Source organism: Mobula hypostoma, chromosome 1 (genome assembly GCF_963921235.1).
Source record: "Mobula hypostoma chromosome 1, sMobHyp1.1, whole genome shotgun sequence".
NCBI classification, from domain to species: domain Eukaryota; kingdom Metazoa; phylum Chordata; class Chondrichthyes; order Myliobatiformes; family Myliobatidae; genus Mobula; species Mobula hypostoma.
The window spans coordinates 36,636,140-36,654,009 of record NC_086097.1 but is presented as its reverse complement, the minus strand read 5'-3'; the positions used below and the strand labels follow the sequence as shown (position 1 = coordinate 36,654,009).

The 17,870-nt window shown below is 41.3% G+C and overlaps 1 protein-coding gene across 2 annotated transcripts in view; it reads left to right on the top strand.

Annotated features, from left to right (window-relative positions):
• The window catches only part of prkcha (protein kinase C, eta, a), a 255,443-nt gene that overhangs the window by 123,509 nt on the left and 114,064 nt on the right, over nucleotides 1-17,870 (top strand). For both annotated transcript variants that reach the window (XM_063046465.1, XM_063046475.1), the window contains exons 3-4: nucleotides 8,994-9,168; nucleotides 14,409-14,443. In XM_063046465.1, coding sequence (XP_062902535.1) covers nucleotides 8,994-9,168; nucleotides 14,409-14,443 — 210 coding nt within the window. The remainder of the gene's footprint in view (nucleotides 1-8,993; nucleotides 9,169-14,408; nucleotides 14,444-17,870) is intronic.

Below are 17,870 nucleotides of genomic sequence, written 5' to 3'. Positions count from 1 at the left end.
TGATTCAGAGATGAGAATGGTGTCTTTAAATTAGTGAGAGCAACAATATTTACTTGCAGTGTCCAAGGATTGAACTATGAGGAAAGACAAGAAAAACTGGATTCAAGTTGCCAGAGGGGGATATTGGGCGAAATCCTGAAGGTGCAGTAGATTGAAAATTAGGGAACAAATAGATATGGAGCACTGATTCAAAGCTGAAAATGGTTTGAAATCTCATTACAAAATTGTGATCAGCACTTGTGATCATACACACACACACACACACACACACACACACACACACACACACACACACCAGACACACAAACATACACACACAAACAAACACACACAACACACACCACACACACACAATCACACAGCAGACACACAAACACACACACACACACACACACACACACACACACACACACTCCTTCAAAAATGCTTCCCAAAATCAGAAGGTAATATGAAACTAGGTGTGACAGTCTTTTTTTCCATATTGAAACCACTGCTGTTCTCTCCATAAACTGCTGCCTATCTCTTTAATTGCTATGTTTTGTATCTAACTCATTGACGTTTAAATGATTTAGCAGTTGCCAGACTGCGCCTTGAGTGAGTGCTCATCGTTTCAGCCCTCACGCTGTGCATGTTTTTCACCACAAGTCATGCAAGTTGGTCAAACTGAAGGGTAAAGAGTTCAGTGTTTGCTCAGAAAACTTGGTTAGCAATCATGCTGTTTGTAAAAGCATCAAGGAAAGCAAATACAAAAGAGTGACAGCAAAAGAGAAAGATACAATAAATATCGATGTGCAGTGACTTAGTGTTAGAACTCATGGACATGCTCAATGCTCCACTGAAAGATGTGTTAAAGTTTCTCTGTACTGGGGAATTCCTTTGTACTTCCAGTTGGCCTTCTCTGTTGCAGCTCTTACTGTTTAGGAAAAGTACACTGGTGCCCCACAGTGGGTCCCAAATGCATTTGCAGAAATATTTTTCTTCCTTGGAAGCTAAGAGTTAATTTCAAAATTTGTGATGCATGTTAGCGTATCACTGCATCACTTATATCCCTAACTAAGGTAAAATTATCTGGGGAAATGGGTTTCCTTCAGTCTTACGTTGTTTTGCATTTGGTGAGCATCAAAAATGAATTCAGAGAGATTTTTGTGTTACCCAGAAAGTCTGTCAGCATCTTTAAAGGAAAAAGAAATGATTTTTGGAGGATTTTTTTTAGAATTTATCTGACCAAAAATGCTAACTTCTCTTTCAGCAGATGCTGACTGAACTACTTTGTATTTCACAGATTTCATATTCTGCTTTTAAAGATTAAAAATAAATTGCTGGTCCATAGATGGACTGCTATGACTCGAATGGCCTTTGTGTGGAGATGACACATTTTAGGGTGTCGTTGTCACCGAGTATTTATTCAAAACATGAATGCTATGTGTTTACCATCTTCATTCTAACAACTTCCTCCCGAGCTCAAAAACTCTTTGCCAGTTTAAACTGTCCCGTAACATTATGCAGGCACTAAGTTTGAAAAAGTGATCAGAAGAGGGAAAGTACAGTGCATTTTGGGCAAATTGTTTGATCCTTAACTCCTCAAGGTCACTGTTATCAGAATCACCTGGCTGCTATCAGATTCAAGTGCAGCAGGAAGTATCTTGTACTGTCAATGTCGAAGAACTATCTGTGAAAAGCTACCACAGCTGACTTTGTTAGAATACTAACTAGGCACCACACAGTTCAAAAGCAAAATAGGTAGGGAGGAGGTTCTGAAGAGAGAATACAGGGAGGTAGGTAGAAACCTGAAAAGCAGGAACTTCAGGGTAGGAATTTCTGGATTGTTGTCTGTAAGGGTAAGAATAGGATGACCTGGCAGATGAATGCATTGGTGAGGAATTGGTGCAGGGGGCAGGGTTTCATATTTCTGAGTCATTTGGGAAGGTATGACTGTACAAAAAGGATGGGTTAAATCTGAACCCAAGGGGGGGCCAATATTCTCGCGGGCAGGTTCGCTAGAGCTGTTGGGGAGGGATTAAACCAATCTGGCAGTTGGTGATGGGTAGGGCTGAGAATGAAGCTGTGGGTATACATGTGGAGGCAGTGTATAATGAGACTGTCAGGAAGGACAGGCAGATGACAGAGCAAAATTTCAGTCAGTGCAATGAGCTGAAGTATAACATGGGAACAAAATCGAAAAGGGTGACACAGAATAAAGTAGATGATCTTAAGTCGTAGCTGAAAGAAGATCATAGTTGGGAGCTTAACATCCAAGGATACACGTTGTTTTGAAAGGACAGGCAGATAGGTAGAGGGGGTGACGTGGCTCTGTTGATTTAAAAAAACCTGACATCAAATCCTTAGAAAGAGGTGATTTTGGATCAGAAGATGCAGAGTGCCTGTGGGTAGAGTTATGAAACTGCAAGGGTGAAAAGACCCTGATGGAGGTCTTATACAGGCCTCTAAATAGTAGCCTGGATGTTGAATACAAATTACAATGGGAGACAAAAAGGCACATAATAAGGGCAGTGTTATGGATTCATGTAGGATTTCAATGTGCAGGTAAATTGGGAAAATCAGGTTGGTGCTGGGTCCCAAGAGACAGAATTTGTAGAATGCCCAAGAGGTGGCTTTTTAGAGCAGCTTGTGTTTGAGCCCACTAGGGGAAAGGCAATTCTGGATTGGGTGTTGTGTAATGAACCGGATTTGATTAGGGAGCTTAAGGTAATGGGATCGCTGTCTCCTGCAGATTGGGAGGGAGAACATAAAATCAGATGTATCAGTATTAGAGTAGAGGAAAGGGAATTACAGAGCCATAGGAGATGAGCTGGCCAAAGTTGATGGGAAGAGGACACTAGCAGGGCTGACAGCAGAACAACAATGGCAGGAGCTTCCGCAGGCAATTCGGAAAGTGCAGGATAGATAATGGAGGATGAGGCAACTGTGGCTGACAAGGACAGCATAAAAGGAAAAGAGAAAACATTTGATATAGCAAAAAGCAGTGGAAAGTTAGCGGATTGGGAAGCTTTTAAAAAAGCAACAGAGCAACTGAAAAAAATAAAGAGAGAAAAGATGAAATAGGAAGGTAGTGTTAGCCTATAAAGTAAAGGAGGATACAAGAAGTTTTCTCAAACATATAACGAGTATAAGAGGCAAGAGTGGATATTAGACCACTGGAGAATGACACTGAATGGGTAATAATGGGGGACAAAGAAATGGCGGACTAGTCTTCACTGTGTAAGTCACTAGCAGTATGCCAAAAATTCAAGAGGGTCAGGGGCCAGAAGTGAATGTCGTTGCTATTATTGTGGAGAAAGTGCTTGGGAAGCTGAATGGTCTGAAGGCAGATAAGTCATCTGAACCAGATGGACTACACACCAAGGATCTGAAAGCAGTAGCTAAAAAAGACTGTGCAGGCATTAATGATGACTTTTCAGGAGTCACTAGATTCTAGAATGGTTCCGGGGGAATGGAAAATTGCAAATGTCACTCTACTCTTTAAGGAGGAAAGGAATTTATAGGCCTGTTATCTTGACTTCAGTGGCTGGAAAGCTGTTGGAGTGCATTATTAAGGATGAAGTTTCGGGGTACTTGGAGCTACATGATAAAATGAGTCAAAGTCAGCATGGTTCCCTTAAGGGGAAACCTGTTGGAATTCTTTGAGGAAATAACAAGCAGGATAGACAAAGGAGAGTCAGTGGATATTGTTTACTTGGATTTTCAGAAGGCCGTTGACAAGGTACCGCACACGAGGCTGCTTAACAAAATAAGAGCCCATGGTATTACAGGAAAGTTACTAGCATTGGTGGAAGATGGGCTGAATAGCAGGAGGCAGAGAATGAGAATAAAGGGAACCTTTTCTGTTTGGCTGCCAGTGACTTGTGGTGTTCTGCAGAGGTCAGTGTTGGGACCATTTCTTTTCACAATTCATGTCAATGATTTGGGTGAAGGAATTGATGGCTTTGTGACCATGTATGCAGATGATACAAAGAGAGGTGGAGGGGCAGGTAGTGTTGAGGAAGCAGGGAGTCTGCAGGAGGGCTTAGACAGATGAATAAGAATGGGCTAGTAAGTGGTAGATGGAATATAGTGTAAGGAGAGTATGGTCTGAAAACTACTGCCAACCAACTAGTGGGTGTATTCAAAGATTTTTTTCAATCTCTCATTGCTATGGTCATAAGTTCCCACCTGCTTCACAAGGGCAACAATTACACTAGTGCCCAAGCAGAGCCGTGTGAGCTGGCTTAATTACTATCGTCCAGTAGCACTCACATCTACAGTGATGAAATGCTTTGAGAGATTGGTCATGGCTAGAATCAACTCCTGTCTCAGTAAGGATCTGGACCCACTGGAAGTTGCCCATCGTCACAATAGTCTTCGGCAGATGCAATCTCAATGGCTCTCCACCTGACCTTGGTTCACCTGGACAATACAAATACTATGTTAGGATGCCGTTTATTGACAATAGCTCAGCATTTAACACCATTATCTCTACAAATGTGATCAAAAAGCTATAGAACTTGGGCCTCTGTGCCTCCCTTTGCAACTGGATCCTCAACTTTCTAATCGGAATACCACAACCTGTGCGGATTGGAAATAACATCTCCACCTCATTGACAATCAACTCTGGCACACCACAGGGATGTGTGCTTAGCCCAGTACTTTACTCTCTACACCCATGAATGTGTGGCTAGGCGTAGCCATCTATAAGTTTGCTGATGATACAACTATTGTTGGCAGAGTCTCAGATGATGATGAGAGGGCGTACAGGAGCGAAGTATACCAGCTAGTGGAGTGGTATCAGAGCAACACCTTTGCATTCAATGATAGTAAGACCAAAGAGCTGATTGTGGACTTCAGGAAGGGTAAAATGAGGGGACACAAACCAATCCTCATAGAGGGATCACAATTAGAGAAGGTGAGCAATTACAAGTTCCTAGCTGTCAACATCCCCGAGGAGCTAACCTGGTCACGACATATTAATGCAGCTATAAAGAAGGCAAGACAGTGGCTATATCTCATTAGGAGTTAGAGGAGATTTGGTTTGTCACCTAAAACACCCAAAAACTTCTATAGATGTACCATGAAGAGCATTCTGATGGCTACATCGCTGTCTGGTATGGGGGGTGGTGGGGTGGCTACTGCATAGGATCAAAGTAAGTTGCAGAAAGTTATAAAGTTAGTCAGCTCCATCATGGGTACTAGCCTCCACAGTATCCAAGATATCTTCAAGGAGCAGTGCCTCAGGAAGGCAGCGTCCATCATTAAGGACACCCAGAACATGCCCCCTTCACGTTGTTACATCGGGAAGGAGATACAGGACCCTGAAGGTACACACTCAGTGATTCAGGAACAACCTCTTTTACTCTGCCATCTAATTTCTAAATGGATATTGAACCCATGAACACTACCTCAATACTTTTTAAAATGTGTCTTGTTGTACCTACTTATTTTAACTTAACTACTATATATATAATATTTACTGTAATTTAGTTTTTTTCTATATTTTTCAGTATTGCATTGCACTGCTGCTGCAAAGTTAACAAATTTCACAACATATGCCAGTGATATTAGATTTGATTCTGCGTGTATGGTTGTGCATTTTTGTAGAAGGAGTAAAGGCATAGACTATTTTCCAAACAGGGATAAAATTCAACCACCAGAGGTGCAAATGGACTTTGGGGTCCATGTGCAGGATTCCCTAAAGGTTAACTTGCAGGTTGGTGGTAAGGAAGGCAAATGCAAAGTTAGCATTAGTTTCGAGAGGATTAGAATGTAAAAGCAAGATGTAATACTGAGGCTTTATGAGGCATTGGTTAGACCACGCTTTTGAGCAGTGTATGGCTCCTTATCTAAGAAAAGATGTGCTGAGATGGGAGAGGGTCCAGAGGAGGTTCACAAGAATGAAACCAAGAATGAAAGGGTTAACATATCTGGGCCTGTACTCACTGAAGTTTAGAAGAATGAAGGGGAATCTCGTTGAAGCCTATCAAATATTGAAATGTCTGGATGGAGTGGATGAGGGGAGGATGTTTCGTATAGGGGGTGGGTGTTGGACAAGAGGACATAGCGTCAATAGAAAGGGCAGTCCACATAACAGAGGAGAGGAGGAATTTCTTCAGCCAGAGGGGAGTGAATCTATGGGATTCAATGCCACAGACGGCTGTGGAGGCCAAGTCATTGAGTATATTTAAAGTGGAGCTTGAAAGATTCTTGATAAGTCAGCGTGTCAAAGGTTGTGGGGAGAATGCAAGAGGGTAGGCTTGAGAGGGATAATAAATAAACGATGATGGAATGCTGGAGCATCTTGATGAACAGAATAACCTTATTTTACTCCAATGTCTCATGGTCTCAAAATAGCACAATTGTTGGAACTCTTACGTAATTTAAAAAAGCACAAGTTGCTGGATAAAACTGAAATGTTAACTCTGTTCCTTTCTCCACAAATGCTGCCTAAACTTTGGGCATCTCCAGCACTTGTTTCTAATGGATGCACTTGGCATCTGTTAATGGCCAGATAGTTCCAGTAGGATGGCATCTAAGAAGTAAATGAACCTGCAGGCCGCAATCTTTTGGAGTAATAGGTATTATATAAGGGAAATGGAGTAGGACGTCCTGGAGTATTTTTGCTTGACTGATCCTGAGTTGCAGCATTTGTTTTTCCGAGGAAATAGTCAGGCTTTTGTTATCCTGATAATTTTCTCATGCATTCTGACATGCAATATTTGTATTTTTAAATTAATTTTGTGGTATTTAGTATTTTATTAGCTTGGTAATATTGCTTCTCTGTGCAACATTTTAATCTTAAATGGAATATCCTAGTTTGTGGGCATTTATAGTCTGATGTCCCAGGTTTGAATTTGGTTAATGTTCAAAGTTGAAAGTAAATCTCTTATCAAATGTCACGATATACAACCCTGTGATTCATTGTCTTGTGGACATGCACAATAAATCCAAGGAATAGAATAGAATCAGTGAAAGACCATTTTCAACAGGATAGGCAATCAACAAATGTGCAAAAGGGAACCATCTGTACAAATGCAAAAGAAATAATAATAATAAGCAATAAATATTGAGAAATTGGATGATTCATGTTGGAATTTGTTTGCTTCACACACAGTTACATGTTATGATATGGAAGAAATCTTACTTATTTATCACTGTTTTATTAAGTGGTGGAACTTTATAAAAATGGTTACTGATATGAAACCTGGTGTGGTACCTAAAACTTTTGCAACATTTACTGCGAGTTTTGATCTCAGTTGATAATGTGTCAGTTCACCTTTATTTTTAAAGTTGTGTTACCAGCTCACTGATGAAGAACAGCAAAAACAGAGAGGGAAGAGAATAGGAGTAAAAAATAAAATACTGTATGAAAAAGGCAAACCTTCTAAGGGGTTCACAGTTCTGTATTCAGAGCAGGCAGATGTTTTTATACAGGGTGCACATATTCCCTTTAGAAACTTGTGATCATACCTTGATAAAGTATTTTTTGAAAGTATGTACTTCATTCTTATCCTAGTTCATTTATTTTAATAGATCATATATGACATTCTTGGTTGTCAGAGAAAATTATTGGAATTGTGGAAAGTGAGGGGCAAATATCAATTCAGACTCCTTGATTCTCTTGGAAAAGTAAGGGGATTTAATTTATTCAGTAGCTGTGACTTTTTCATATGCCTTTATTCAGAGGCATTTCTCAATTTTGTTTTGGAGACTTCAGGTTTTGTCATAAGCTAGCTTTATACCATTAATAAGCTTTTCAGAGTTTTGTGGTTACCATGTATGACAGCAATACCACACAATAATGTTGAAAGTTTTCCTTCAATTTTAATTGATTAATTTAACAGCCAGCTTGAATGATGGAATACCCCCATCTCCATGATAGTTATTCCCTGCTAAGTGCTATCCAAATTAAAGAAATGCTGAGATGTGCCATCATGTTCAAAGGGCCAAATGGCCTCCTTCCTTGAATGCTCCTATTTCATGCTCAAAACAAAGGCAAGGCTGCTGCCTCAGTCAAGAGGGTTGGGAGACTGTAGCAATTGTATAAAATCTCCTTTTAAACCAGCAATAATCAAGGAAATATTATAAACAAAAACTTCTTTCATGTTCCTGACTAGTTAGGTCGGACTAGGAAAGTTGTGCACATGATATTCTGTCTTCTCAAACTAATTTTTTTGGTGAGATGTTTTCCATGAAAGCTGAGCATCTCTCAGGCATTTGAAGACCCTTATAAGAAATTTGAGGCTTGTGCTCCTGTGCTTAAAATACTGCTCATTCAATATTAATTAAGATGCCTAAGCCATGCCATATTATTACTGTCAGCAGAATAAGGAATAATTTTGTATAAATCTGAAAATGAATGCCTAATGCTATTTTTTTTGCTGGTTGGGATGTAGGCATTAGTAGCATCTTAGACCAATATTATTGCCCATCCCTAATTGTCCTTGAGTGGTGATGTTGAGCTGCCTCCTTAGTCGTAGTTATAGAGCACTACAACACAGAAACAGGCCCTTCGGCCCATCGAGTCCATGCCATTCTGCCTAGTTCCATCAAGCCGCACCTGGACCATAGCCCTCCATAACCCTCCTATCCATGTACTTATCCAAATTTCTCTTAAATGTTGAAATCAAACCCACATCCACCACATTCTTTTCTTGAATTGCTTCACCTTTGATAGAATTTCTCCCACTGTGTTTTAGTGAACGGTTTGCTGGATTTAGATCCAACAAAGATGAAGGAGGTGCAATCAAATTCCAAGGTAGCATGGTGAGATACTCAAAAGAAAAGCTGTCCTTTTTGGTGGAAGAGGTAGCAGGTTTGAGCAATTTTGAGGCAAATATTTCCAAGGTGTGCGGGATGACCTTTGAACTCAGCAGCAGTGGGAATGCAGCAGATCTGATTAAAGGCTGTTTCTTTGACACAAGCAATTGGGACACTGCTGACCAAAACGCTGTTCTTGATTTGGGGTCTTTAGTGATCATTATTTTGTAATGTCTGTTTCTTAGACCCTGAGGAACAAGTGAAAAACAATGCATCTGAAAGGGCATTCAAGGAACGCATGGTTTCCAGGAAACGGCAAGGTGCAATGCGGCGAAAGATTCACCAGGTCAACAACCATAAGTTCATGGCCACTTACCTGCGACAGCCCACGTACTGCTCTCACTGCAGGGAATTTATCTGGTAGGAAGTTCCTGTTTAAGCTGCTTGTGTTGAAGATGTCACATGTCTTTTGGTTAGATGTTAAGAATGGCACCAGGAACCAGGAACTGTGACCTTTCCTGGTAGCTTCTTTCACATTAAAATGAATATTTAGGAAACAAATTTTTTAGGAAATCTGCTTTTATATTTTCATAAGACATAGGAGCAGAATTAGGCCATTCAATCATGGCTCATTTATTAACTAAAATGAGTGAATTTAAATTTTGAAAGATTTCCTACAGTAATTCAGTAAAAAGCAACCTGAGTACTATATCTAAAAGTAGGAGAGAGAGAAATTGCATATGCAGAAGATTGTTTTAATTCATTTTCAGCATCTGGGTGGCATTAACTGCCTACTCCACAAGTGAAACATGTCTGCTTAAAGAAGAACTGGAGAAAAGAACAATACAAAATGTTTTATATGGTAAAATACTTGACTAAACATTAAGAGTTACATTAGGGAAAGGATATATTGGTATTGGAGTTGGTTAAAAGGTTGGTACAACACTGTGGGCTGTTGGACCTGTACTGTGCTATAATGATCTATAATGATCAATCTTCTATTACAGAACACAACTATATGCTCTTAGTTGCAAGGAGGGTCCTGCCATTGAAGCACATTTAGACCATAAGACATAGAAGAAGAATCAGGCCATTTGGCTGAAGGAGTCTGCTCTGACATTGAATCGCATCTGATCCGTTTTTCCTCTCCTCATCCCCTCTCCCCGTCCCTCTCTGGTAACCTTTGATGCCGTGGCCAAGCAAGAACCAATCAATCTCCACCTTAAATACACCCAATGACCTGGCCTCAACAGCTGCCTATGGTAACAAATTCCACAAATTCACCACCCTCTAGCTGAAGAAATTTCTCTGCATCTCGGTTTTAAATGGACACCCCTCTATCCTGAGGCTGTGCCCTCGTGTCCTAGACTCTCCCATCATAGGAAACATCCTTTCCATATCTACTCTGTCAAGGCTTTTCAACATTCAAAAGCTTTCAATGAGATTCCTCCCTCATCCTTCAAAGTTCTGGTGAATACAGACCCAGAATCATCAAACGTTTCTCATGTGATAACCCTTTCATTGCAGAATCATTCTTGTGAACCTCCTTTGAACCCTCTCTAATGCCAAGGTGAGGCCTCACCAGAGCCTTATAAAGCCTCATCATCACATTCCTGCTCTTATGTTCTGGACCTCTTGAAATGAAAACTGACATTGCATTTGCCTTCCTTTTGGTGTTCTGCAAAAGGACTCCCAAATCTTCTTGCATCTCAGATTTTTGGATTTTCTCCCCATTTAGAAAATAGTCTGCACATTTACTTCTTCTACTAATGTACATGATCATACATTTTCCAACATTGTATTTCATTTGCCACTCTCTTGTCCTTCTACAGGCTACCTGTTTCCTCAACACTACCTGCCCCACCCCCCCACCAATCTTTGTATCATCTGCAAACTTGGCAACAAAGCCATCTATTCCATCATCTAAATCATTTACGTACAGCATAAAAAGAAGTGGTCCCAACACCAATCCCTGCTGAACACCAGTACTCACCGGCAGCCAACCAGAAAAGGATCTTTTTATTTCTACTTGCTGTCGCTACCAATCAGCCAATTCTCTCACCATGCTAATAACTTTCCAGTAATATCATAGGCTCTTAACTTGGTAAGCAGCCTCATGTGTGGCACCTTGTCAAAGGCCTTCTGAAAGTACAAATATACAACATCTACTACATACCCTTTATCGATCTTACTTGTAATCTCCTCAAAAAATGCCAACAGGTTCGTCAGACAAGATTTTCCCTAAAGGAAACCACGTTGACTTTGTCCTACCTTGTCCTGTGTCACCCAAGTACTCTATCACCTCATCCTTAACAATTGACTCCAACCACTGAGGTCAGACTAACTGGTCTATAATTTCCTTTCTGCTGCCTCCCTCCCTTCTTAAAGAGTGACATCTGCAATTTTCCATTCCTTCAGAACTATACCAGAGTCCAATGATTTTTGAAAGATCATTACTAATGCCACCACAATCTCTACCGCTACCTCTTTCCGAACCCTAGGGTGCAGTTTATGTAGCCCGGGTGATAGTGCACCTTTAGGTCTTTAAGCTTCTTGAGCCCCTTCTCACTTGTAATAACAACTGCACTCACTTCTCTTCTCTCTGATCCTTCAACATCTGGCACATTGCTGGCATCTTCCGCAGTGAAATCGGATGCAAAGTACTCATTTAGTTCATCTGCCATCTCTTTGTCTCCCATTATCATTCCTCCGGACTCATTTTCTAGCGATCCTATATTCACTCTCATCTCTCTTGTATTTTTTATATATTTGATAAAGCTTTTTCTATCCACTTTGTGTGCTAGCTTGCTTTTATATTTCATCTTTTCCCTCCTGATGATTCTTTTGGTTGCTCTCTGTAGGTTTTTAAAAGCTTCCTAATACTCTATCTTCCCGCTAATTTCTGCTTTGTTGTATGCCATCTCTTTTACTTTTACATTAGCTTTGACTTCCCTTGTTAGTCACGGTTGTACTATTTTGCCATTTGATTATTTTATGTTATTGGAATATATCTATCCTGCACTTTCCTGATTTTTCTCAGAAACTCAAGCCATTGATGCTCTGCTGTCATCCCTGCCAGCATCTCATTCCAATTTTCTTTGGCCAACTCCTCCTTCATACCACTGTAATTTCCTTTACTCCACTGAAATACTACTACGTCCCTAGCAAATCTCAAGTTGAATTCAATCATAGTGTGATCACTGCCTCCTAAGGGTACCTTAAGCTCCCTAATCTCCACTGGTTCAGTATACAACACCTAATCCAGTATAGGCGATCCCCTATTAGGGTCAACAAAAAGCTGCTCTTAAAAAGCCATCCATAGGCATTTAACAAATTCAGTTTCTTGAGATCCATTACCAGCCTGATTTTCCCAATCTACCTACATGTTAAAATCTCCCATGACAATCATAACATTGCCCTTTTGACACACCTTTTCTATTTTCTGTTGTAATCTGTAGTCAACATCCCAGCTATTGTCTGGAGGCCTATATATAGCTGCCATCAGGGTCCTTTTACCCTTGCAGTTTCTTAACTCAACCCACAGGATTCAACATCTTCTGATCCTATGTCACATCTTTCTAATGATTTGATGCCATTCTTTACCAGTAGAGCCACACCTCCCCCTCTGCTTACTTTCCTATCCCTCCAATATAATATGTAACCTTGGGTATAAAGCTCCCAACTACAACCACCCTTCAGCCATGATTCAGTGATGGTCACAACATCATACCCGACAATCTGTACAAGTGCAACAAGATTACTCCATGCATTGAGATATAACACTTTATGCAATGTATTTGCTACCCTTTTTTGGTTCTGCATCCCTAATGCACCCAATACTGATCTTGCTGGCTACAATTTTGTCCTATCATCCGCCTGCCCTTCCTGACAGTCTGACTGCACACTATCTTTGCTTTTTTACATTTGTGCTATCCTGAGTCTCTTCACTTTGGTTCTCATCACTCTGCCAAATTAATTTAAACCCCCCCCCCCCCAACAGCTCTAACAAACCTGCCCACGAGAATATTGGTCCCCCTTGGGTTCAGGTGCAACCCATCCTTTTTGTACAGGTCATACCTCCCCCAGAGGAAATCCCAATGATCCAAGAACCTGAAGCTCTGCCCCCCGCACCAACTTCTCAGCGCGCATTTATCTGCCAAATAATCCTGTTTCTACCCTCACTGGTGGGTGGCGCAGGTAGCAATCCAGAAATCACTACTCTGGAGGTCTGTTTCTCAGCTTTCTACCTAGCTCTCTAATCTAAATTCTCTCTCAGGATTTCTTTGCTTTTCTTTCCTATGTTATTGGTACCAATATGTACCAAGACATCTGGCTGCTCTCCCTGCCCCTCCAAAATACTGTGGATGTAATCTGAAACGTCCCTGACCCTGGCACCTGGGAGGCAACATGCATTTCGGGTGTTCCATTCACGTCCACATAACCTCCTGTCTCTTCCTCTGACTATTGAGTCCCCTATCGCTACCACTTATCTCTTCTCCTTCTTTCCCTTCTGCACTGCGGGCCCATTCTCAGTGCCAGTAACCTAGTCTCCATGGCGTTCCACTGGGAGATCATCCCCATAACAGTATCCAAAATGTGTACTTATTATTGAGGGGAATGGCTACAGGGGTGCTCTGCACTAACTGTCTGTTCACCATTCCATTCCTTCTCCTGTCAGTCACCCAGCTACCTGCCTCTTGCAATTTAGGGGTGACTACTTCCCTGTAGCTCTGATCGATAATCTCCTCATTCTCCAATACAAGCCAGAGGTCATCCAGCTGCTGCTCCAGATCCCTAACACGGTCTTCAAGGAGCTGCAGCTGGATGCGCTTCACGCAGATGTAGTTCCCTGGGAGACTCTGGATCTCCCAGGACTCCACAACATCTGGCATGAAGAACACACAATGCCCATTTCCCCTTGACACAGTAAGGTAAAAGGGAAACTTAAAAGAAACTTACCCAAACAACTTACCCAGAGCCAACGACTTTCCGAGCCAAAGCCTGATACTCCCACTCTCACCACTGGCTCACTCCCAACAATTTCCACTCCACTTGTCCCTTTGTACTTTTATTTACTCCTCTCTATGCTGCTCCCGCTGCTGATTGGACCACTGGAATGACGCCGAACGCCCGCGAAGCTCTCCTTTTAAACGAGTGCGTCCAGTCTGCGAGAAACCTCCTTGCTGTGCGTTGTTCCCTCTGCTGATTGGGCCACCAGAGTGACATCAAATGCCCCCGAAGCTACCCTTTTTGTTGCTGATTTGCTTTGAATAATAAAAGAAGTCAGTTCTGTGCAAATGCTTTAAACAAAGGAGCGCTTCAAAATTAAGCTCATTTAATAAAATGGATCTCCTTCGCATTCTGACAGCTATAAATGGCAACTTTAGTTTGGGGTGGGGTGCCTTGCCCACTGATCACCAAATTTCCATATTGTGAAGGCAATGTGGCAGGCAAGAGACAGCAGACTTCAGGAGTTATTTCTTTATATACAGAACGATTGATGTGTGAACAGACAGACTGACAGGGGGATTGGCAGGAGGTAGCTGGATGCCGATAAAACTCTGGCTGTGTGCATGTAGCGGAGGATTGAGGGGAAATCGGCTGACAAATGGTCGTCATCCTAACCTAGCTAGTGATTTCTATTTCTGTTTAATCCACAGGGGAATCTTTGGCAAGCAAGGATACCAGTGTCAAGGTAATCAATCATTTTTAATCTAATGAGCCAGCCGTGCTAAACTGCCACTGGTCAGGCAACAGAAGTTCTCAGAAATGCAGCCTACTCACCTCAAAACATAGCCCCACAACCCCAGTACACAGTGCTACAACCACAGTGAATGATAAACACAAGAGATTCTGCAGATGCTGGAAATCCAATGTAACACCGCAAAATACTGGAGGAACTCAGCAGTCAGGCACCATTTATGCAGAAGAATAAGACACCGACATTTTGGGCCAGGACCCTTCATCAGGACTCCCTTTTTCAGGACATAGTAGGTAGACAGAAGAAATAACACAAGGATGTCCTTGACACTTCCTTGAGAAATTGAAACATTCCCACTAACTGAGAATCCTTGGCCTATGACCACTCAGAACGGAGAGGGTGGCACTGAGAGGTCCAACATAAATCGTAGAAAGAGCATTACTTGTCTGAACTGTGGTGGAGTTTGCAAACCCCACATTGGCCTCAGCTACCTTAGACCCTAAATGGAAGAAGTCAGGTAGAACACAGAGGTGTACAGCACGGGAACAGACTTTCTAGTCCACCACATCAGTGCCGACTATAATGTTTATTTAAACTGGGTATCTCTCTGCACACAGTCTGAATTGCCCAATGCCCAGCCTGTCTAAATCGCACTAAACGTTGCAGTTGTATCTATTTCCGTCACGTCCCCTGGGAGTGTGTTCCGGGCACCTACCACTCATTGTGGAAATAAAGCATAACTTCATAGATCTTCCTTAAGCTTCCCACCTCTCACCTCTAGCATTTTATATTATAAAAAGTTTCTGACTACCATGGTGCTCATCGTTTACGTACACCTACGAGGTTGCCCTGTCAGCCTCCAACACATGAGAGAAAACAGTCCAGGTTTGCCCACTATCTTTAAATCTAATTCAGGCAATATTTTGGTGAACCTCTTCTGCACCCTCTCCAAAGCCTCCTCATCCTTCCTTGAATGTGGTCACCAGGATTGCACACAATGCTCCAAATGTGTCGTAATTGAAATCTTATAGCTGTAACATGACTCCTGATTTTTTTACACCACATTCTGACCAATGAATGCAAACATGCCATGTGTCTTCTTACCACCCTGTCTACTTATGTTGTCACTTTCAGGGCGCTATGGACTTGCAACCTAAACTCAATGCTCTTAACAGGCCTGCCATGTGCTGTATACATTCCTCCTACATTTGACCTCCCAAAGTGCAATTCCACAAAATTGTCTTGGAGAATTCTCTGGTCAGGACAGATGTGCCTGATGCAGGAGACTGACAAGATTTACAGTTAATGGGATAGAATTAAATCTCACCTTACTGTGTACAGGCACAGCCGGGAACACATGGCCATGCAGTGGGAAAAACACGGGTGTAATCTTACATCACTGTAGATCTTCCATTCAGCTTTATTGCAAAATCTGAGAACCTGTTAATCCTGTTTTAATCCCAATTGAACCATGCCAGATTAGTGTGGATTTGGAATCTGGATTCATGTCTATTTTTACCAGCTGCTTCCCTAATTCCTGCACTCCAGCAGCCGGTCTAAAGAACATTCTTTAAATGGATCTGCCACTTAATGAACCCCGCTGAGTGGGACAAATTCTTGTGAAGAATCTCTCAAGAGTTAAGAAACATCTGCATTGCATTTGGACCAAAAGGCAATTAATTAACCTGACGAAGGGTCTCGGCCCGAAACGTCGACCGTGCTTCTTCCTATGGATGCTGTCTGGCCTGCTGCGTTCCACCAGCCATTTGTGTGTGTTAATTAAATTAATTCCTCTTTTCATCTAAAACTGCTTACGTGTTAAATTCCTAAACTGCATTCCTAAATGCCAACGGTATTTCCTCAGGTGTTTAAGGGTAGACTTGTATGTGATCATAAAGGCCATATCGATAGGATCAAATAAACTCATGTCATGCTCATTCTGCATTGCTCAGCTGAGAGATGATTCTTTAAAAACATCACACCTTCACAGAGTATTTAGTGAGATCAACTATTTCATTGTTTCGTTTAATAAAGACTATAAAAAATATAAAAATATATGGCACTGATGTAGTTTGTTAAAATATGTGAATTTTACTCCCTGGTACTGTTCCCGTTAAGCTGTGCGGGTGTGTGGCCGCGCAGTAACTAAAATGTCCCCATGCACATAGCCTTTGTTGCCGCACAGCTGGAATTTTCTTTAATTATAATGTTAATTTAAAACACTGCACAGTTTTCAGGGCTTGCAAAAAAAATTCTAGTCAAAGCAATGGTTGGTCCAAACAGCTGTAAAAAAAAAATGCACTGGAGGGAATGTTTTTCCAAGGTGTATTGTTCAATCATGTTCGTGGCTCTGGCAAGTGATACAGAAATCACTTTCTGCGAATAGGTATATTAATTATTTAGTTACAAGCAATAAAAATTCAACCAAACATTCAGGGTTCCCCAAGTTAAAGACACTCCAAAGCTGAGTACTCAACAAACATACATAGTTAAAAGTGCACACAGAGCATACCTTCCCAATGGTCTTGCCTTATACAAAGGAAGAAGAGAGCAGGCCCTTTCCATGTACTATTTTATATACCCAGGATATTTGAAACTGGACATCAGGTATCTATCCAATGGGAAAAGCACTGCAGCTTCTAAACAAGCCAATCACAACAGAAACAACTTTCGACAATCAGAATAAGGCACGCCCCCACAGGACACTTGGTATATAATAATAATAATAATAATAATAAATATTTTAGTGATCCCGAGTGGGAAATTCTTTTGTTACAGCAACAACATTTAAAAATTTAAAAACACACTTAGCAATGTGCAGACTGAACTAATAATAATAAACACAATAATAATTTACTAATGTGCAGTAATTTGCAATAATAATGTACAAAATAATAAAACAGACTACTGTACTATGATATATGTTCTCTTGTCGCACAGAGATGAACTGTTGTATATGCTTATTGCATTTGGTAGGCAAAATTTTCTGTAATGATCTTTGTGACCATGGAGCTGAATGAGTCAGTTTGAAAGGGTGCTCTGCTACTTATTCAGGAGATCATGGAGAGGATGTGCCTGATTGTCCATAATGGATAATAGTTTGTTTAGTGACCTCCTCTCCACCACTAACTCAGAAGAGTCCGGGTTGTAGCTAAGGATGGATTCAGCCTTTTTGATGAGCTTATTTAGTCTTTTTGCATCACCAGCACCGATGCTCCCCCAACATAAAGCTGCAAAGAAGACTACTTTTTGAGTGGCACACACAAAACGCTGGAGGAGCTCAGCAGGCCTGGCAGCATCTATAGAAAAAAGTACAGTTGACGTTTACGGCGACGGTACTTTTTTCCATCGATGCTGCTTGGCCTGCTGAGTTCCTCCAGCGTTTTGTGTGTGCTGCTCGGATTTCCAGTATCTGCAGATT